We start from the raw sequence: 23,927 nt of genomic DNA, 5'->3' as shown, positions 1-23,927 counted from the left end.
ATGATATAGTAAAAGGAGCAGATGAATTCTATCCTGATCTGTACCCAGAAAAGCCATGCAACCTTCATTCAAAGCAGTGATGAACAGGATACAGAGGCTCCTTTTATATTTAGCAATGAAGTTAGAAGGGCCTTGCAAGACATGTCACGGGGAAAAGTGGCAGGGAAAGATGAAATAACAGTTTGTATAGTCAAAGATGGAGGAGATATTATGCTTGAAAAACTTGCTGTCCTATATACGCAATGCCTCAGAACTTCAAGTGTACCAGAGAGGTAGAAGAATGCCAGCATTATGCTGATTCACTATAAGGGAGACATTAAAGGATTGACGTATTATAGGTCCATTACCTTTTTTTCAGTATTGCATAAAATATTCACCTGGATAATTTCTAATAGAACCAGGGCAACATTGGACTTCAATCAACCAAGACAACAGGCTGGCTCCAGGAAAGGACATATTACAATGGATTATGTCTATGTCATCAATCAGGTAAATGAGAAATCTGCAGAGTACAATCAATCTCTCTAAATGGCTTTCATAGATCATAGAGAGGCATTTGATTCAGTAGAGCTACCAGCAGTCATGGAGGCATTCGCAAATAGGTTGGGGAATATCTACAAAGACTTCACAACTGCCTTAATGCTCTCAAGAAAAGTGGAAAAATACTAATCAAGAAAGGGGTCAGCGAGCAGACACAATATTTCTAATGGTATTCACTGCAAGCCTAGAAGAATTAAGCATTCAAGCTATTAGAAGGAGATGGAAGATATTAGACTGAGGGAACATCAATGGCAGATATCTCAGCAACCTTCGATTTGAAGATGACTATGTCATGTTCAGCAATACTGGGGATTAATTACAACAAAAAATTGAGTACCTTAACTAAGGAAGTGTAAGAGTGGGGTTGAAGAGTAATATGCAGAAGACAAAAGTAATGTTCAATAGCCTGGCAAGGGAACAAGAATTCATGATCGCCAGTTAGCCTCTAGACACTGTGCAGAAGTATGTTTATGTAGGTCATCTGCTCGCAGGGGACCCTGGTCATGAGAAGGAAATCCACATAAAAGAATAATAATGGGTTGGAGTGCACATGGTAGGCATTGCCATATCCTGACCCGGAGCTTACCACTATCATTAAAAAGAAAGGTGTACAATGGCTGCATTCTACCCATGCCAACATATAGAGCAGGAACTTGTAGGTTGACAAAGAAGCTCGAGGACAGCTTAAGGACCATGCAAAAGAGCTATGCAACGAAAAATGTTGGGCACAACATTAAAGGCTTATTCACACTGGAAACTGACAGTGGTCACGTGACCAATTTGGTGGCAAAGTGACTGATCCCAAATGGTCACTTCTCTCTAAAAGCGACAATTTTGAAACAGTCACTGGCTGCTCGAATATTCAGTAGTGCAACCGCAGTCGCAAAACTACTGAACCAATTAGGTGCACAGGAATCGGACGTCTATGTATGCTGATGCTTATTTGACGTGGTGATGGAAATGCAAGCAGACCTGAATAGCATATCGCAAGGCATTTAGGTTTAGCAACTAGCCAGTCGCACTTGCCAGTGTGACCATCAGCCTCAAATGATATTGTGCAACAAAAAACGACACGGACGTGAGAGGACGACACACTTGCGCTTGGTGTGTCGTCCTCTCACGTCCGTGTCGTTTTTTGTTACACGATATCATTTGAGTAATGGATTACCAACTTGCCCGGAATGCTGCTCTCACCATCAGTCTCCTCGAGTTGCTTTCTGGTCATCAGTCGCAATCGATCGTGTTACCTCCTCAAGTCGCCAGTGTGAATGAGCGCTAAAGGACACGAAGAGAGCGGTGTGGATCAGAAAGCAAATGGGGACATCCAATATTCTATTTGACATTATGAGAAAAAAATAGAGCTGAGCAGGCCATGTAATCAGTAGAGTAGATAACCAGTGGATCATTAGAGTTACAACATGGTTGTCAAGGGAAGGAAAGCACAGAAAAGGATGGCAGAAAATTAGGTGGGGTGATGAAATTAGGAAATTTGCATGCGCAAGCTGGAATCAGCTAGTGCAAGACGGGGGTAATTGGAGTTCACTGAGAAAGGCCTTTGTCCTGCTGTGGACATAAAACTAGGCTGATGATGATGATACCAAGAGTGCAAAAGGGTCACTATTATGGGACATTAAATGCATTCCTTAATTATACACATGCATTCTTGCCGTCTCCCATCCCAGTATGAGAACCGAGATGATTAATATTAACCATTGTACTCGCAGGCCTTTTAAAGTTATCTTGGATGTGGCTGTGGCAATTTTCAAGGGAAGTTAAAGGCATGCAATCATTTTTTTGAACTGCCTGATTTTTCTGATGACTGCGTAGTCCCTAGGAAGTCTGAAAAACAGACGTTGACTATTTTTATACATCACCAGTTACCCCTCAAAACTCAAAGTAATGGCCTGCCTAGTCCATTTAGTCGTGAGCAACTCTGTGCAAACCATGGCATAAGCCACTGCAAGCCACTCAGTTGTGAGGACTGAATCTACAGTTCCTCAGGCAAGTTCCTAGCATTTAGGATTGTTTCTTTATGTGTTAAATTGTGACTCGTTCTTGGGCAACTTCTGTGACTACTTCGAATTTTTATCAGTCACAATTCTCCGACTTCACACAACGCCAATTCCAGCCCCGATGTTAAGGATGGTGATTGATGGAACTGCTGAACAGCGACGGTTTCAAAGAAAGCCGCAATCGTACTGCTATTGGAGCGCAGTCAGCCTTAAGTTGCAGGGAATGGAGATTTGGTGGATTTGCAGACTGTATTTACTTTCATCTGTCTGGAGCAACAGCCATAATAATGGGCAAAATACAGAAGGACCAGGTCACATGCCCGTGTGCATACGTGCAGCAAAGCATTGACAAGCTTTTCTGACCGCTTGTGGAGCAGAGACTCATTTTCGGCAAATTCAATATTTAGGATTCCCTTTATTCGGAATTTTAGGAGGTCCCCACCAATTATCTTTATCTCATTCTCAATTATTGGTCGGCAACTGCAGTGTGCACTATAACACATGTTACAGAGCACAACGTAAGAAGCCAACAAACAAAGACACCAAGGATAACACAGGGTAAATTACTTGTACTGACTAACTGAAATAAAGAAATTACAATTCAATGGAATCGAAAGTGGATGAAAGAACAACTTACCACAGGTGGGGAACGATCCCACGTCTTCGCATTACGCGTGCGATGGTCTACCAATTGAGCGACCGTGGCGGCGTCTTCCCCTCCACTTTCTGGGGTATTTGTTTGTTACTACTAGAACTAGGTGCAGAGATGGTGTAGAGGTAGAGCATCTGCCTCGCGTGCAAGAGGACCGTGGTTTGAATCACGGTGCCGCGCAATTTTCTACCGGATTTAAAAAAAAAAAAAATGAGTGTGTTGAAAAAAATTGCATAAACAGGCCTAAAATGCAGCCTGATCCCTGTGACCAGAACCGGTAATCCACTCCTTCACCAGAGCAGGATTGGCCACCCTGGTGTAGTACCTGGCCACAACCTCCTATATGAATACAACAATCAAACACCAGCCCTAAGTCCCCAGCGGCTGCAAAGCAACTGACCATGGTGGCGGTCAGACCTGTGACGCAGCAGAGGGTACTAAGAATCTCTGGGTCCGGACCAACCGCCATTGGAACCTGAACCTGGCACGTTGAACGCTAAAAGGTTATCTAGTGAGGCGAGTCTATCAGTGCTATTGGAGGAATTAGCGGGCAGTAACTGGGATGTAATAGGGCTCAGTGAGTTTAGGAGGACAAAAGAAGCATATACAGTGCTAAAAAGCAGGCACGTCCTGTGCTACTGGGCCTTAGCAGAGAGACGAGAACTAGGAGTCGGATTCCTGATTAATAAGGATATAGCTGGTAACCCACAGGAATTCTATAGCATTAATGAGAGGGTGGCAGGTCTTGTGGTGAAACTTAATAAGAGGTACAAAATGAAGATTGTACAGGTCTACGCCCCTACATCCAGTCGTGATGACCAGGAAGTCGAAAGCTTTTATGAAGACGTGGAATCGGCGATGGGTAAAGTCAAAACAAAATACACTATACTGATGGGCGACTTCAATGCCAGGGTAGGCAAGAAGCAGGCTGGAGACAAGTCAGTGGGGGAATATGGCATAGGCACTAGGAATATCAGGGGAGAGTTAGTAGAGTTTGCAGAACGGAATATGTGGATATTGATTACCTTCTTGCGCAAGCGGGATAGCCGAAAATGGACGTGGAGGAGCCCGAATGGCGAGACTAGAAATGAAATAGAGTTTATACTCTGCGCTAACCCTGGCACCAAAGAAGATGTGGACGTACTCGGCAAAGTGCGCTGCAGTTACCATAGGATGGTAAGAACTCGAATTAGCCTAGACTTGAGGGGGGAATGGAAGAAACTGGTAAATAAGAAGCCGATCAATGAGTTAGCGGTAAAAGGGAAAATAGAGGAATTCCGGATGAAGCTACAGAACAGATATTCGGCTTTAATTCAGGAAGAGGCCCTTAGTGTTGAAGCAATGAAAGACAATCTTATGGGCATCATTAAGGAGTGTGCAATAGAAGTCGGTGGTAACTTCATTAGACAGGATACCAGTAAGCTATCGCAGGAGAAGAAAGATCTGATTAAGAAACGCCAATGTATGAAAGCCTCTAACCCTACAGCTAGAATAGAACTGGCAGAACTTTCGAAGTTAATCAACGAGCGCAGGACAGCTGACATAAGGAAGTATAACATGGATAGAATTGAACATGCTCTCAGGAACGGAGGAAGCCTAAAAACAGTCAAGAAGAAACCAGGAATTGGCAAGAATCAGATGTATGCGTTAAGAGACAAAGCCGGCAATATCATTACTAATAGGGATGAGATAGTTCAAGTAGCTGAGGAGTTCTATAGAGATTTATACAGTACCAGTGGCACCCACGACGATAATGGAAGAGAAAATAGTCTAGAGGAATTCGAAATCCCAAAGGTAACGCCGGAAGAAGTAAAGAAAGCCTTGGGAGATATGCAAAGGGGCAAGGCAGCTGGGGAGGATCAGGTAACAGCAGATTTGTTGAAGGATGGTGAACAGGTTGTTCTAGAAAAACTGGCCACCCTGTATACGCAGTGCCTCACGAGCTCGAGCGTACCAGAATCTTGGAAGAACGCTAACATAATCCTAATCCATAAGAAAGGGGACGCCAAAGACTTGAAAAATTATAGACCGATCAGCTTACTGTCACTTGCCTACAAACTATTTACTAAGGTAACCACAAATAGAATCAGGAACACCTTAGGCTTCTGTCAACCAAAGGACCAGGCTGGATTTCGTAACGGCGACTCAACAATGGACAATATTCACACTATCAATCAGGTGATAGAGAAATTTGCTGAATATAACCAACCCTTATATATAGCTTTCATTGATTACGAGAAACCGTTTGATTCAGTCGAAACCTCTTCAGTCATGGAGGCATTACGGAATCAGAGTGTAGACGAGCCGTATGTAAAAATACTGAAAGATATCTATAGCGACTCCACAGCCACCGTAGTCCTCCATAAAGCAAGCAACAAAATCCCAATAAAGAAAGGCGTCAGGCCGGGAGATACGATCTCTCCAATGCCATTCACTGCGTGTTTACAGGAGGTATTCAGAGACCTGGATGGGGAAGAATTGGGGATAAGAGTTAATGGAGAATACCTTAGTAACTTTCGATTCGCTGATGATATTGCCTTGCTTAGTAACTCGGGGGACCAATTGCAATGCATGCTCACTGATTTGGACAGGCAAAGCAGAAGGGTGGGTCTAAAAATTAATCTGCAGAAAACTAAAGTAATGTCTAACAATATTAGAAGAGAACAGCAGTTTACGATAGATAGCGAGGCACTGGAAGTGGAAGGGAATACATCTACTTAGGGCAGGTAGTGACCACAGATCCGGATCATGAGACTGAAATAATCAGAAGAATAAGAATGGGCTGGGGTGTGTTTGGCAGGCATTCTCAGATCATGAACAGCAGGTTGCCATTATTCCTCAAGAGAAAAGTGTATAATAGCTTTGTCTTACCAATACTCACCTACGGGGCAGAAACCTGGAGGCTTACGAAAAGGGTTCTACTTAAATTGAGGACGACGCAACGAGCTATGCAAAGAATGATGGGTGTAACGTTAAGAGGGGGATAAGAAGAGAACAGATTAGGTGAGGGAACAAACGTGAGTAAATAACATTTTAGTTTAAATTAAGAAAAATAAATGGGCAAGGGCAGGACATGCAATGAGGAGGGAAGATAACCAATGGTCATTAAGGGTTACAGATTGGATTCCAAGAGAAGGGAAGCATAGCAGAAAGTTAGGTGGGCAGATGAGATTAAGAAGTTTGCAGGGACAACATGGCCACAATTAGCACATGACCGGGGTAGTTGGAGAAATATGGGAGAGGCCTTTGCCCTGCAGTGGGCGTAGCCAGGCTGATGATGATGATGAAAGTTTGCAAGGGTGAGGCAAGAAAGATGGTGACTTGATGAATACTGTCTTTCCCCATTGACCAAGGGGAATGGGAGGGAGGAGAGCGAGCCTGGGGCGCAACCGTGCCTGTGCGTGACTCATACGCAACCCGCACACCCTGTTTTAGAGGGAATATTTCGTGTGTGCAAAGAGTGGGCATGCCAAAATGGCATGGAATCATGTACCCTGTCTTCCTGAGCGTTTCGTGCTGGAGGGTGCATAATCTTGGGAGTTTTGAAGATGCATTGAAGCAAGAGGCAGACGAAGCATTTGCTCCCCACTACCAGTGCTTTTCATGATAGCACCGTCCTACTGCAGGCAACACTAACAGCCATGTGGCCGGAGTGCACCCGAAAGCGTGATTGCCTTCGCTTCGTATCACCGATATGACGATATTGCTGACATGGCATGAAACCATAAATTCTATTGCCGAGTCTCAAATCCAACAAAGTGAATTTCTTTCTCATTCAAATGTGCTTTTTCTGATCACGCGATACCTTGGATAACCTTGTGGCCCCTTCCATATAAAAAAAAAAAAATCCACTGACGACTTTTGCATATAAGGTGAAATTTAGACACAGACGAACTTTATTATAATAAAGTCAGATTTTAAGCAATAATTCATTGTTATATCCAATATTCATTACAAAAGTGTGCATATTAAGTCCCGCAAACAAGTCTGCACACAAACTCAATGAAAGGGTGCTTATAGACTGACAACACAAAGTTGTAAGAACGCGCAATTTCCAAATTTAAAGCTTGCTATATACGTGTGACCTTACCTATAATTCTGTCTCGGAGGGCAAAAACAAACACACCAACGGCGATGCTGGCCGCATGGACAAATCAATTTGTTCAGCTCAAAAAATATCCACGCGCTGCAGGTGTAAACACTACCAAGGGTGAGCTTTGCATTACATCATAAAAAGCTAGGTATTTAAAAAACGGTTGTCTGTTTGTTTAAGGCTGTGCTGTTCTTTCAACTTTTCAACTTTTAGGCAACTGCAGTTTTTCAGTTGATTTGACCAAAACCGTACAAAAGAAGACATGATGCCACATGGCCCCATCGATAATATATGGGGGGGGGGGGGGAAGGGCTGTATTTAATATTCAATAAATAAAACATTGGATACCAATTTCCGAATCGAACGTTCACTATTCAATTTAAAATAGAATATTTGAGTATTTGCACACTCCTACTATTTCTTCAATAGTAGAGGTCTACTTATTTTTCTCTTTAGTGACCTTTTCATCTAGCATCGTCTGGTGGGAATGCTGTGCATTGAGCTGCCTTTGCAGCTCATTACTGCCATTTACACCAATGCAATGTGCTGGAAATGAACTCCAATGTATCAACTGCTGTATTCACGTAAATGCAAGCAGTGTTGCTACAGGGGACCGCACCTTCTGCGAGACTGTGCAGAACACAGGCTGTGTACCCCAGCCTTCTCACCTTGAGCCGTTCTAGCTGTTGTGACTGCAGCTCCAGCCGTCGTGTGCTCTCCTCCAGCTGAGTGTGCAGGGAGGAGAGCTCCAACTGCACCGTCTTCAGCTCGAGGCGCAGCCGCGACGCCTCTTCCTCCTGCTGGGACGTCTGCTTTTGGAGCTGCACATTATCTGCACAGCCATGCAGCAGCATATTGTCACCGGGGCCAAAACAGCAGCTCCAGTGTGTGTGTGTGCGTAGACACTATGCTCCCTGGCAGAAGGTTCATCCTTTGCTTTCACAAAGGATGACTCAAGACCCATGCAGTGCATGGCATTATCAAGCGGCTGGTTCCTTTTGTCGTGTATTGGTGGCAGGCAAAGGTAGAACTAAGAGTAAATGGAAACTTACAGAAGCACACATAATCGTAAAATATGCTATCAACTGTGTGACTGCCCACCTGTCTTTCTAGTGGACGAAGAATTCGCTTGCTTAGACAGCGGTTACAAGTTTTACAACATCACATTAATTTTGTGACTAACACTTGCACAATAAAATATGATTCTAAGCAACTCTACAGCTTACCAGGCTTTACCACCTATACAGAGGTGATAAAGGCAACAACAGGCTTCACCGTCCCTATGTTGTCACACTTTCAGGCGAAACAAGTGTTGTATGACAGCAAGTCGCTCCCGAAGGCCACTGGACGGAGTCAGATTTCACAAGTTGAACACAGCATTACAGGAGGCATTATGCTCGTATGTTCTCAGAATTAACTAGGTCAATTTTGCTGTGCTGCTCCTATTTGAAATATCAATAATGTCAAAAATGACTAGTGGCTCAAATTAGAGAAACAAAACTTGTAGTTTTTATTTGTTTGTGCCAGAAGTTGGAACGCTGAGTGAGGGAGCGCTGGAGTGGGGAGCAAATCAAAGAGATGAAAGAAGTCAGGTAATGGTACATAGAGCACAGAACGCAACAAAAAGAATGCCAATGCACTCGAACCTTGCTACTATAACAACACAGAATGTAATGAAGTAAGCATGAAGTAAGTTAAATTCCCATTGAAATCTTTATAGAGATTGACATTTAAAACCTTCCTTTACCAAAGTAGAATTGTCCTGCTAATGAATATACTAAACAAGATTTATTCCAAAACCAAAAAGCACCCGGTTGTTGCGTGCCAAGTATACCGCTTTCTGCTGAGTTTCACACTTTTTCGGTGCAGCAATTAAAGACTCCCATATTTCTGTGTCGAATATGCCTTCTAGCAATGCTGGCTTTTCTCACTGGCACGCATAGAGGAGTAGGTGTGCAGACTCAGTGTAGTTCTCCCCTCCTCCACATCATCATCCGCTGATCCCTACGTTTGTGGACGTCTCAGACCCGCAGCTAAGCATACCGTGCAGACATTGCGACCAAGATTCAAGCGCGGAATCTAGACACACAGCTAAGCCTTTCAGCACTTGGTGTTTCGGAATTCGTGATCAAGCACATCGTGCACGCAATCCTTGGACCCGCCGTTAAGCATTTCGGGCACAGGAGTCTCCAACTCGACAATCAAGCACATCGTGCGCGGACACCGGACCCTCGCTAAGCGTTTTGTGCATCAGCGCCTCCGAATGCGCGACTACGTACCTCGAGCATCGACTCCTCGAGCTCGCGTCTAGGCATTTCGCGCAACGGCACCTCAAACTGCGCGACTAAGCACATCAAGTGTCGACTCCTCAAGCCGTGCCTAGGTATTTTGCACATCGGCACCTCGCACTGCGCGACTAAGCACATGGAATGTCAACTCCTCGAGCCCGCGGCTACTAATTTCATGCGTCAGCACCTTGGACTGCGTGACTGAGCACATCAACTATGACTCCTCGAGCCCGCGACTAGGCATTTCGCGTGTTCGCACCTTGAACTGCGCGACTAAGCACATCAAGTGTCGACTCCTGAAGCCTACGACTAGGCGTTTTGCGCATCGGCATCACGGACTGCGTGGCTAGGTACTTCGCATGTCGGCACCTCGAACTGTGTGAATCAAAGGCAAGAGACTCAAAAAGTCACCTTTAAGCAAAGACAGCAAAAACTACAATCCTGGTGCATTTTGTGAGATGTGAACTGCTCCACGAACTTTGAGAGACAGTTTCTCCAAATTGTGTTTTGGGCGTTCTGCGTTGTCTGTGGAAAGGGTAGCATTGAAATGCCTGGACCAATTTTGATCCTGTTTGTTTTTATGTACTCTCTGAAGTGTGCTTGAGAGTATGACAGTCTTCAATATCTTGCTGAGGGCTTAGTTCTTTTCTGCATGCTAATTTGTGAATGACAAGTTCTGGTACAATTATTAAATGGGAACATGATGTTCTGTGTAAAAAAAATAAAGCAGTTAAAAAATATTTTGAACTGTTGTAACCTGTAGTGCTCTTTTGGGCAAAGATTAAAACTACTGGCAGCTCCCTGGCATGTTTCGTTACAGTGCCAAGTTTTTCACAAGCAGAACACATGTAACATTTTGTAACTTGAAAACCAATTAAGGTATCACAATGAAAACTGCATATTTATTTATTTCATACACTTTTGAGTGTGGATGCCAAATTTCATTGCTCTAGGTCAAAGAACAAAAAAGTTAGCTCTGAAAGTAGCAGACGGGGTCTGCTACATAACGTAGATACCGCAATTGTAGTGCATTTGCTATGTGCTCGACAGAGCTGGAGCACATGCTTGTGCTCATGTGCTCCAGACTGGCCATGTTACGTAGTGCAGATCAACGGACAGTAGCCGCATGCTAATTGCGCATTTAGAAGCGCTGTCAATAGCTCAATACGAAGTGATGTCTGTCTCGGCATCTGGCCAGGAGCTGACAGGAATGAGCGCATGTACGTATGCGCGGTCTGACCTTAAGTTTCGCGTGGTTCGAGGCTTGCTGAGTGTTCACAACTAATTGAAGTTAGCGAGACCTGACGTCTATGACACTGATAAGCAGTGTGGCCAAGGTTTTCTTCCTAAGCGGGCGGCTGCAGCCGAGCGCGAGAGGACGATATTTGGCTTTTTTTCGGAAGTACATAATTTTTTTCGACGTTCGAAACACTGATTTCCACTTACTTCAGCCCGTTTAACAAGAAGCACTAAATATGCACAGTAACAGCAGGAAGAAGTGCACTGATCCAAACGCCATTTTTGATTGATGTCAGCTATCGGCCAATGGCAGCACTCTATGGCAATCTGCCCACTTATGTCAAGAGGCAGCCACGGGAAGGCCTCTGTTTAAAATGAGTGAGAAAAAGGTGACTTCATGCTATGCTTGCGAGCCCCATGCGCCAGGCATGAATAAAATTTGGCCGAGATACTCACAGCGTCATCTCCTATACGCAGAATGTGTTTTTTCACTAACCTTGAGGGGTGGTTCCGGGCACCTTTAAATATATGACACTAAAACAATTTGTTACATCTGATAATTTGTTACCTGTGCTCATTATTTACGGGTCCTTCAGTCTCTGGTTTCCCATATATTTTTTTCAATTCAGGGCGTAAAAACGTGGTGTTATTTTTAAAGAAGACAACCAGAGAGGAATCAGGGGTTTGGTTGTCTGCCAGCCCAAAGTTCCGAATTTTTCTGGTAACTTTTGCAAACGATTAACACAAGCAATGGTCTCCTTTCGGACACAAACAGTCTATTAAAACAAGCAAAATCACTCACAGGAACACATAATGGCAATGATAGCTACTCGCAAAACATGTGACGAACTTATCTCTACAAATCTTCATTATCAGGCATTATTAACACATTTACAAGAGACCCCATTAGCAAAAACAACAAATATAAATGGGTTTGGTGGTCATATTTTTTTTGTACTTTGTTTACTGCAATTTTTTCACAAAACAAGAAAAGTACGAAGGGTACTGCACACAGGCATGCTTCGCAGGAGGTTTGATGCTTTGCCTTATCTCAAGCAAGTCCTTGTTGACGTGCATTATCTTTTGCATTGGAAACATTCCTATGTCCATCCTAAACCAGTCGGTTCTTTTGTCCTTGTCTGTTGTCCTGATTTACTGGTTCCAAATATAGTAGACTAACAATAATTGGACAGTGGTTAATTCGATTTTTTGATTAGTTTGAACCCAACCAAACATCCCGGCCAGCGCCCATTCATTTCTATAGGCCCCAACTTTCATTATTTTGGTCCTAAAATTGGCCGTCACTGAATAATTCGAACTTGACCAGTCAGCACGCATGCAGCTGACCCCTACGGTGACACCTATAGAGGCTGCATCTTTCTCGGCAGAGATTAGGGGACAGTGAATGCATCGAACACGTGTCATCGCTATTCGAAAGCACCCATTTTTGACCGACCCTAGGAAGATTTTCAAGCAATAATTGTAGCTCACAATGCCTGATTATGCTATTTACCCAATTCTAACACCCATATTTCGTTTTTCACGGAAATTGGGCCGAAAACTCCCTGCCTTGTGCAACCGGACAAAATACCAATACTGCCACAGCGGTATTTGTATGCTTTACCGCATAACATAGATGTATTTCAATGAAGTTGACTTTAAAAGTTATGACGAAACTGATTTTAAGAAACTGGTCGCCATTATGCAACAGATATTAGACCCTTGCCCATTTTTTCTTGCTATTAAATTGGGTGCACATTTGATTTATACTGTATTTAGAAGTTTACTGTCATTTTTATGTTAGTTTTCCACTTTGGACACATAAAAATGCGTGCGCGTGATTAAGGGTTGCGTAGACTTGGGCAAGTACTGCCAAATGAAGTGATAGTGTGTTTTGCCGTTATTTCTCCATTTTGTTCAATTTGAATCCTTGCATAATTAGATCAGTTTTGTCCCATCAGGGTCGAATTAACCGGTCGACTGTGTACGCTCTTGCAACAAAATTAATGGAATAACAACTTGACAAACCAGCTATCTTTCCTTGAACGTAACATAGTTGGGCAACCATCTTCTCAACATCACAGCTATTGTTTGCTGTGATGCAGAGCAATGTCAGCACTACATTAATTTATTTCCTAATGCATATGTTGCTATTTACACATATGTGATGTGCGAGGAATGCAGTGCAGTACCCCATTGTCATATTTACTTACATGCAGCTACTAAAAAAGAACAAAGCTTTTCTTCACTCAACGGTGGCAGACGCTGCATACATGACAGTTTTCACTTGAGCCTCAAGTAAAAATTAGGCAGGTACCACGATATTCATATATTAATACTATTAATAATAAGATATATCTTCCCCAACAGTTCAAAAAAGGTAGCCAGCATTCATTAGTTTTGTAACACACACATTTTTATTATCCTTTACGAAAGGGCAAACTTCAGAGAAAAATCTGCCGTAACGAGACTTTCCTAAATTTTGATTGAGGAGCAAAAACCGGTAATTATCAGGCTTTACGCGAAAATGAAGGACCCTAACCATGTTTAGGTTTGACAGTATTGAACGCCTCTTATATTAAAAACAGCGAAGGCAGTGAAAACGAGTGAGTACTCAAAATGAAGGAATTGACATCTACTGTAAAGAATATAAGTACTAGTAAAATAGTACTGGTTACATACATTTACTTATAAATATAATAAATAACGAGCAGTATCAGACTGCACACAGAAGTTAGTGATATGAGCAGAAATGAAATCTTTAGGGTCAAGAATTTAAGATAGCTCAGGCTAAGTTAGTCTTCTGATCTCAGATTGCTAGAAGAAAGCGCCAAGCATTGCCAAGGAGTAGAGCATTTCAGCTGCTGTGTACTCATCAAGGCCAAGCAGGGCCCCCAGCACACACCTGCATTGAGCCGCTCTCGGTCAGCCTTGAGCCGACTCAGGTCGCTGGCAGTGGTCACAAGCTGATCCCGCAGTTCCCGCTGCTCTCGGCGACACCGCTCGGCTTCGGCCGCCAGTTTCTCCTGCAACAGATGGAGGCAGCAGAGTGGCTCACTCGCTCCAGACAGCCTAGAGCGACAGGCTGAGTGATAGGTTGGGACTGCAGCCCAACTGTACGTAGGTGCAGTGATACAGTCACCACATGACACACCTTTGTAACCCCAGTCTGCTTAAGAGTAGTGCGAATACTCGAAATTAAATTCACAAATCAAATATCTACTATTTGACTTATCAAACATTTGGTACATTCGACGAAAGGCCCGGCCGTCGTCGGTGCTTTGATGAGCGCAAACTTCTCGCCGTGCACGGTCTCTGTTGGTACAAGGTTTGTCCTGGAGGACAGGACCGATCAAAATGGTAATGTGACGGAGGCAGACAGAACAGCAAAAAACACAGCTAATATGGAATGCAGAAAAGCATGTGGGAAGATCGGGTGATTCGGCTACCAAAAGGCACGAAGGTAGCATCGAACACGCATATTCATGGGCACATCTTCGTACAGTTCGGAGATTTCTGTCCACACATGAGCAGAGCAGGGAGGAACTCACTGCGCATATTCACAGTAGTTGCCGGTTGTTTGCCCACATAACACTGCCTAGAACATTAGGCCTATTCGGTGCTGCTTTGTTGGGTGTCGACGATTAAAGCGACATTTGGTGTCGAATCGATGCAGATCTATTCACAACAACCACACGACACTTAAAAAGCTAACAGACCACTTTGCCAACGGAAGCGACTGTGCAGGACAGCACCAAAGGCTGCCATCTTTACAATGCACTGTTACCATCCTTTCGTTCCCGATACCATTCATAGACGCACGTTGCAGTCTCTTCTCGTCACTTCAAGCAACTCATAACAAGACTAGTGTTCGATTTACACGACGGACGCGAAAATATCGTGCAACAAAGGTGCTGATTAACCGGCTACAGACACATTTGCACAGATGACAAATGGATATAGAAAAAGCGAGAGGGGAGAAGTGAAGCAGGCATCGCACAAATGTGCTGTGGTCCTCCCAATTTCAGAACCTTCGCCAGGTACCAAACGATGCCAAACCCAACAATGAGAAGATGCCTTCTCTTTACCGTTACTGCCAGCTGCAATCCAACCATGCTGCGCCAATGATGGCTACATGAAAAGCGGTGAAGAGTCGCATATGCAGTCCACACTTTCATCATTCTCACTAATTGGTATTAACGAGCTAACGATAACCCACGCAACCCACCTGCTGTAAAGATGGGAGAACTCTTCTGCTTTCTGGAGGAACTAGAAAGCAACACTTTCTAAGCAATAGAAGATTGCCATGATATATAGTATGGTCAGAGTGCTTCCATGTTTTCAGGTCACGAGACACCTCCATCATGCTACGCTATAGGAGAGGTTCGTATACTGCTGCTGCCACGACGTGGCGCCACAGTGCTTCATAGGGCATCGTTCACATACCGAAACGCTGGTGCGTTACAAGACGAGCTAGTTGATATGGTGCGCTCTATGCACATCCTTTGCTATTTTTCCGTGCATGAACATTGTGGAGAATGTTTTGATGGACAGTCGCACTGCTACAGCTGCTGTAGGCTGCAAATCTCACTTTGTAGGCACCACTGCAGAAGTAGTTCAGTTTTTTTTTTCATAAGACCCGCTTGCATTTTTCCACGAGAGAGAAAAACAAGCAGACGCGAGCAAAGGGGCGAGCTCCGTATCCAGCAGCAGGTGGTAGGAAACCACCCAGTTAAGGGGGCACCACTTGAAGGGGCGTAGTAGGAAGCACGATTATCGTGTAAGAGTGACCACTTAGGAAAAATTGCAATGCCAACCAAGAACAAGGGTGTTGCAAGGCTTGAGCAGGGCATTGATGATAAAACACACATTTGTTTCATGCTTTTATGTGGGCTTTGTTTCAACCTCAATTTGTGTCATACTAGCGTAGCAAAGTTCACATCACAGCAATAGCTCTTCCACCCCTTACTACCGACCACGACAATCTACAGAAAGGATAGCATTAGAATGCCTTCATATGCCAGTGTTAGAAAAATATGCACTGCTTTACTTTCCATTGTCCTTTTTTCTCTGCTATTGATGGGCTACAATTCTTGAACTGCATGTACTTTTAAATCAATAAGAAGATTATTAGCACACTATTGTTAGCTATATTTGCATTACGATTTGTTGAGCAAGTAATGTGGGCATGTTTAGGTAACAGATGAGGAACTAGAATGGTGGTATCTCTAACAGGCCAATTTTAAAAGAACTGCTTCACTTAAAAAAAAAAAAAGCTGGTATATTAGTGCTGTGGCTATTTGTGTTCATTTATGAGCCTTTTTGCCATGTGATGCGATATGAAATGCTCACGCTTTAAGCTTTCTTGTGCATCGAAACAATCGATTACACATTCTGTATTTATTGCCCTTCGTTTGCTGTCGTTTTCTGCCTCCCAATGCCCATCACCATGTTTTGATGTTCTTTCTTTAGCTTTTTATATCAGTGTTTTGATTTTAACAAACTTCTTGCATTGTGAACGGTGGGCCATTCGTGACTGGATGCTTATCTGTACTCTGTATGTCGCTTATTTTACACAAATGATCGTGCATGGAGTGGTTTTTGCACCAACACGGCTATTTATTTTTCTGATTAAATTACAAAACTTATTTTTTCCAGATTTTTTTACCGTGATAAGAATATAAGGACTGGTGATTAGGGGATTTTAACCTCTTGTTAGCAGTCTAGCATTAAGAACCAAAATACCTAGTATTGTTGTTTTTGCGTCGAAACCATGAGCAGCATGAATAAGAGCTGGGATTACTAATGCTTCTAAACGACTGCTTGCTAAGACAAAAAAACTAGACGGCCTTGTAAAAGTCGCCTTTAGGAACGTAGATGACTAATTTTCTTGCAGCCTTCCTTTTGGGTAATACTAGTAGCAACTCAACCAAGCATATTCTAGGTGTTTTCAAAGAAAATGGCGAGGACTGGACTTTATGTGCAAGTTTCCTCAGGACAACTCGTTGCGATTTTTAGATATTAATATAAGACAACTGTGAGATCATGTTTGCTGGGCATACCAACCACGAAGTGTTAAGCTCTTTCTTAATTACACCTCTAGTCCCTCTAAACTGGTGAAGAGAATGATTTCTTCGTCCGTCATTAGCGCCGTGTTAACAAAATCTAGTTCAAACACAAAAGAACATAAAAGTATAAAAGGCTACTTTCGGCGCGATTCCCAAGGTTTGACAACACCTTAGTGGGACATCAAATAAATACAGATGATCATGCACGGTAAAACATGAAAACAAATATTAATTTGTAAACTGGTGCGTTGGGGTCGCTCATCGAATACCTTTATCATGCAACCACAGTTATATTAGGCAAACGGGGCGTTGCATGAACCAAAGACTAGGGGAACACAAAAGTGGCTAAGATAAAGGAAGAACTTCTAACTTGAGTGTTGCACTGCAATAGCTGCGGGTAATAAGCCTCAGTTTAAAGACGGATGTGTGCTGGATCGCCACCTCCATAAGGGAATGCGAGAAATATCAGAGGTGTATTTTCTTCAGACATTTGGAGACAGGTGCGTTAGTCAACCATCACTGGTGTTACACGATAAGGAGCCCGTAATTTTTAAAAATGTACGTAATTGTCTTATTTATTTATTTATTTATTTATTTATTTATTTATTTATTTATTTATTTATTTATTTATTTATCATACCCTCAGGGCCAGAGGCAATAGAGAGGGGAGTGGTACAAAAGAAAATGTGGTACAATGTAAATAAACGAAACACAGCCATTTATATGGACAAAACACTATGGTAGAATAAAAGACGTCTCTTTCTATACAGTGTTGGCTGCTGTTTAAAAAAAAAAAAAAGGAATTCCTGGTTATACAATGGTAACCAAAGTTTCGCGAAAAAGGCTGTTATCAGCAGTATTTATGATATCAGCGGGAAGGTGGTTCGAATCTATACAAGTGCAAGGAAAGAAAGACTGGGAAAAATGTTTGTGTGGTGTAGATAGGTTCCAGCTTTATGACAGTGATCAACATGCTGCGATACATAGTGGGGTCTTGTAAAGAACTGCGCTTGCAGTGTAGGATGATGATAAATCTCATGAAAGAGTGCGAGACGTGCAATTCTACGTCGAACCGACAGCAAAGGAAGACTAAGGTTATGTTTCATGGAAGAAATGCTCGCAGTTCTATTACAGTTAGAAAAGATAAATTGAACTGAGTTATATTGGACAAGTTCCAAAGCCATTTTCAGGTTACCTTGGCCAGGATCCCATACAGAAGTAGCGTATTCTAATTTAGGACGTATTAGAGTTTTATAGAGAAGGTGTAGCTCACCTGATAACCTAAAGGTTAGAAGTTGAGCTAGCGAAGTTACGGTGCAAGTAGTTGAACATACGGTTAATGTTGTTAATAACGTATTCAGTTTGAATTGACCATGACAGGTTTGTAGTTACATAGACATCTAAGTACTTGTAAGAGTGAACTGTTTCTAAAGGAACACTGTTCAAGTGGTAAGTGGCATGTTGGCGAAAATCACGGGATACATGTAGTTTACAGGATACATTTGTTAATATTTAGTTCTGTTAACCACGAGTTACGCCAGTTAGATATTGCGCCAAGGTCGAGTTGCAACCTGTTAACGTCAGTTTCATTGGTTATTTCACGAAAAATAACACCGTCATCAGCAAACAAATGTACCTTAGAAGACAGTGTTGCAGGAAGGTCGTTAACATAAGTGAGAAAAAGGAGAGGGCACAGAACTGAACCTTGGGGTACCTGAGAATGTACATCGCTGAAAGAAGAATTAAAACCAATAACTGTAACAAACTGAGTGCGGTTTGTTAGAAAGAGCTTAATCCACTTGAGAAGGTTAGGATCTAGATTTAGTTTATTTCATTTGTACAAGAGAAGTCTGTGGCAAACTTTGTCAAACGCTAGGTATGTTAACCCTTTTTAGTCGCATGGGGCCAATTTCTTGTTGTCAGCTCCTTCAATTCAGCTGTCAGCGCCTGTGAATATGGTGAACATGATGTATTCGTTGTTTAGCTATAGCAGTGTGCCTGTTTGTCAATATGCCAGTACTGAAGTGTACAAAATGCGTTATTCTGATCCTGAATTTATCGCACTTTGTCTCCCATGCAACAAAGGCGGAGGGAATAGTAAGTACGTAGTAACGTGCATAAAAATTTAAAATGTTGGCTGCGACAAAAGAAAGAAGACGTTAACGCTTATTTGTTGCACTGCATAAAACAAACTCATATGCCAATCGAGAAAAAATTGGAGTAATTATTAGTAGGCTTCGCTGTGGCATTCTGGCACCCTCACCGATTTGTGACATGTGTAGTCAAGATGAGACCATAGAACATTTTTTTAAGTTCCTGTCAACGATTTATTAGCTTAAGTAAAGGAACCCTATAAATACCACTCCGCCTTCTTGGATTAAATTTAACTGTTCGAAATGTACTATCTTTGGGTGCCCCTACACTTCGGCATAGCGACGGGAACGTTAGCGGTGCCATCCAAGATTTTCTTTTAGGATCAATGAGATTTCAACTCTGAATACAAAATTTTAAGCCTCCTTTTCTTTCACTAAAATTGAATTTGAACTGTTTTATTATAATTATGGTAGAATTTTTATTTTCGTAAAATCATGCAGGCTCTACAATCTTTGTATTTTGATAATTACTTGCCTACTATGAAATTTTGACTTATCTTACCCTTTCCTATAAACTACCCAATTCTTGGCCAATCCCCCAGAGTGGGTATGTGCCACTAGGTCACAAGAACCTACATGTACATCTACGTCTGAGTGCGTAGGTTGACAAGTCGCTCCTCTTTACTGCTGAGCCCGCGTGTGAAGTTTCGAATATGTTAGTCCAGAGTAGATGCATACCTACAACTCAATGCAGTACTATTTTCTGTCACAGATGGAACGGTCAACACAGTGATATTTCGAGAAAGTGACACTGACACGTCATCTGCCATGGAGGCAACGCCTGCGGACCTCGGCGTCGCACCGATGGAGGAGCAATCCAGATCCCCCTGAGGCTGAACTTTGGAGTGCTCGGAGGACCCGGTTCCTCATTTTATTATATAAAGAGCTCGATCCTCTCGTCGGGAAAAAAGGTGGCGTTAAGCAAGTTTCTCTTACTTTCTGATTGACTTGTTAACAAAAAGTTAAATTTCAACTTTGTTTACTTTGGCACTTGCGAGCTTACTTCAGCAGCTTTTAATGTGCTAGAATGGCCAATTTTTAATCCACTTTTTTTTTTTTTTACAGGACAAAAAAGGCCATGTGGCAAGAAATTGCTCTTATGATCAATACAGAATTATCAGTTGTGATGATTGAGCTGCAGGTGCAGAATAAATGGAAGAGCCTTAAACGCTCGTATAAGAAGACGAAAACAAAAAACAATTCATCCAGGCACTCGACGGCTTCGTGTGAATATGAAGAGTGAGTGCTGTCGACTATTGCATACAGTCTTGGGCTTTTGTATTTGCAGCTAATTCTTTTCTTCTTTCATAGAGAGCTAAGTGACGTTCTTGAAAAAGAACACCACATCACACCTACAGTGCTGATGAAGCCTGGAGCAACAATTGAAAAAGACAGCAGGTGCAGTTGCCTCATTTTGACAGAAGTTTAGTTATGCCCCTTAATCCTGCACGTTGTTTTTCAGCAAGTCTCCTGGCGCTGATGACGGCACTGACAACATGGAGCCAGAATTCTCAACGGGCAAACCTCTGCCAAGGCCTGCATCAGCTGCAGTTGTGAATGCACACCCAAAGGATGCCTTGCCAAGAAAAAAGGACAGCACATCGTTGAATGCCCTTTTAAACGAATTTAAGGAGGCAAAGGAAGAGCGGGCCGAACGCTTTGACAGAAAAATGGCTTTGTTAGAGCGGCTGGTTACAGCTGTTGAGAAGGTTGCCACAATGGTTCCTGAATAAAAATTTCCCCCCCAAAAAAACCACATACATATGTGTGTGTGTATTGTGTATTATTACCACACAACACAAGACAACCATACAAAGTAGCCTGGGGCTTGCAGGCCCCAAACGTCTCAATTCTTTATCTTTCATAAACGTTGCCTCAGAAAGTATATTTTCAGCATTACACAGAGTGAAGCAAAACTTATTTGCATAAGTACTGCTAGCGGCACAAGGATATGCACTTCTGTGTTTTAGCACTGCTTTTCGGCAACTGCCTTTTGCAGGCACTCACTGTAGCCTGCCACACTGCGGTCAACAACATGGCTACTGTCCTCATCGTTTCCGACTTCCTCCATATCCGGGAGTTCCTGCAACTCTTCGAAGAAATCTCTCTCCTCATTGCATAAGTTGTGCAGGACGCGTGCCCATGATTATAAGGCAGCACTGTTTGATGCTGGCTGCGTCCACCAAGTACAGCCTGCGAAATTGCTGCTTAAGTATTCCAAATGTCACCTCAATGGCAACTCGCTGCTGGGAATGGCACTTGTTATATTTCCTTTTCCAGGAGGGGAAGCTCCGCTGTGTATCCTTGTAAGGCGTCATAAGCCATGGTAGCAACAGACAGGCTGAATCCCCCAGGATGTAACCATTGCTGCATTTGGTTGCTGCAGCTTCAAAAAAGAGGCCTTCGCGGAGCACCCTGGCGTCGTGTGCCGAGCCGGGAAATCCAATAAGCACATCTATTAACCTATTCTCATGGTTGCATATGCCTTGCAGGATCAAAGAAGGAAACTTTTTTCGGTTGAAGTACGAGTGTGGGAATTCGGTCGGAGTGTTTATCTCTATGTGGCTTCACTCCACGCAGCCAATTGTGTTTCGGGACCCCTTCCCAGTGCTCTTTATTAAGAAGCCACCCTTGTTACGTTCTTGCTACGTTGGCCACGCGATCACTCCTTCACTCATGCTATGTAAAAGGTTGAGCACTCTCTCAATGCATGCGTACACAGATGACTCTGTAACATCAAATCTGTCGGCAATTGAGTACATGCTGCACTGGCTCCCAAGATAGCTCAAAACGATGAGACACGTTTTTTCGGCACTGATTCGAGCGCGCCCCCCACGAGCTTCTGGGAAGAATGGTGACGCTTGATAGCGGTCTGCAAGACAGTTTAAGGTCTCACGTGACAGTCGGAAGAGCCGCTTAAACTCAAACTAAAAATAGCTGCCAACGACGTCTTCATGGTATCGTGGAAAACAATTTCAGTCTTTCCTCACCAGCTTTACGGCCAACATTACGACCAAGTCATCGAACTCCTCATCACTGTCTGAGTCCACAAGGTCCTTGGCTACTTGAATGATGGTTGAGAGTGTGGCACAGTTCATCGTCGTCGTTCAGTGCAGCAGTGATGCTCACACACACACACACATGCACACACAACAGATCTGACAATTTTTTCTACAACCCCAAACAGCGCAACGCAAATAGCACAAGACACATACAAATTCACCAGCGCATAAACAACGGGCGACATGACGCAGAAGGCCTGCACAACACCTGCACCTTGGCATTCGTTTCTCCGGGGCGCTAGTGTCGCGCTGCAGCTGCACCACTGAACTGGCGCTGCAAAAGTGCGGAACTCGCCGTGAACCACCGTGAACTGGGTTCAAGTGGCGCAGCTGAATCGAACAGACCCATGGTAAACAGTGTCATGGAATCCATTGGGCGCGTTAAGTTAGCGCGCTCCGAACTTCAAAGGAACACGCTCGAGTGCCCTCGAGTGCGACGCCTTCGGAGCTTAACTTAACGGCCATTTTCGCCGACTGTTTGGATGGATGGATGGCGGATGAAAGGTAGGAGCATCCCCTTCGAAACGGGGTGATGGCAGTTGCCACCATGCTAAGCTTTTTATTTTGCCTTTTATATTTATTTACCTGTGCTGTGTGTTATTAAAATTCTCGATTTTCTTTAAATATGTCTTCCTACCCTTTTAACCTTATGTCACCTCTCTGCTTTTGAGCCACCAATCCTCCAATTGCCTTTTGCTAATTTCCACCGCATATTTATTTATATGACTATTGTTATCTCTGAACCCTAGGGCCTCAGGAAGCGTGACTATGGCCGCATTGACATCGGGATTGATACCATCACATTATAGTATGAGGTGTTCTATTGTTTCTACAGATTTACCACACACAGTACATGTGTCTTCTTCTTCGTTAAATTTCTTTTTATAGCTCCGCATTCTAAGACATCTTGACCTAGCTTCAAAGAGAAGGGCACTGCCTCTTGAGTTATCATAAAACGCTTCCTTCCTGGATCTGCTGTTTCCAGTCTCGATATAGTTCAACACTATGCTTCTTTTCCATTGAATTTATCCAATTTTTACCTTCCGCGTTTTTAACCTGTCATTTAATGCTCTGTCTTTCTTCCTCGTGTCTGGCATACTTACTGGTTAGCTTCCTAGTTCTTTTCCGCCATTGTGAGTCAACGCTCTTTCTGTATAGGTATTTAAATACCTTAGCTGCCCACCTGTTATCGTTCAATTTCCTCAAGCGTTTTTCGTATAGGATTGTACTCTGAGCTTCCCGTGCTTCGAATGATGCCCAGCCCATATCCCCCTGTAATGCTTCATTTGTGGTTTTCCCGTGGGCACCTAGTGCTAATCTTCCCACAGCTCTCTGATTTACTTCTAGTCTCGACTGAACCTCTGCCCTTGAACACAGGACCGCATTCCCGAAAGTAAGCCCCGGCACCATTACTCCCTTCCAAATACCTCTCAGTACCTCATACCTGTTGTACCCCCACAATGCCTTATGCTTCATTATCCCGGCACCTCTTCGCCCTTTTGCTATGTTTTCGGGTGCACAAACTATGTTTTCGGGTGCTATGTTTTCGGGTGCACGTCTGGCGAATGTTATGTTGCTTTCATATCCGCTATCGCACTTCACGCGCTTTTCTGAAATGGCCCCGCCGACCGTACTCCAGCAGTTCTGGTTAGACGATGAAGAGGTAGAAGAACTTGACGCGCGGCGACGGAGGCAGCAGCAGCGGCTTACGTATGCGATGCAAGCTCAACGTTCGCGCCAAGCTCAAAGCGCGCCAACACGTTCCCGATCTCGCCTGAGAGCAGCTTCAGACGCCCCGCTGCGCGACGGCGGCGGCGGGA

The 23,927-nt window shown here is 43.4% G+C and overlaps 1 protein-coding gene and 1 pseudogene across 5 annotated transcripts in view; both read right to left on the bottom strand.

The window, feature by feature from the left end:
* Positions 1-23,927, bottom strand: part of LOC135920358 (rootletin-like) — a 380,210-nt gene that overhangs the window by 99,353 nt on the left and 256,930 nt on the right. For all 5 annotated transcript variants that reach the window (XM_065454609.2, XM_065454610.2, XM_065454613.2 and 2 more), the window contains 2 exons: positions 13,730-13,850; positions 7,966-8,129 (listed from right to left, as the gene is read on the bottom strand). In XM_065454609.2, coding sequence (XP_065310681.1) covers positions 7,966-8,129; positions 13,730-13,850 — 285 coding nt within the window. The remainder of the gene's footprint in view (positions 1-7,965; positions 8,130-13,729; positions 13,851-23,927) is intronic.
* Positions 21,012-22,143, bottom strand: LOC135920353 (uncharacterized; annotated as a pseudogene).

The sequence above is a fragment of the Dermacentor albipictus genome, chromosome 1 (assembly GCF_038994185.2).
Source record: "Dermacentor albipictus isolate Rhodes 1998 colony chromosome 1, USDA_Dalb.pri_finalv2, whole genome shotgun sequence".
NCBI classification, from domain to species: Eukaryota; Metazoa; Arthropoda; class Arachnida; order Ixodida; family Ixodidae; genus Dermacentor; species Dermacentor albipictus.
Note: the sequence above shows the minus strand (reverse complement) of the source record. Positions and strands in the feature narration are given on the sequence as shown.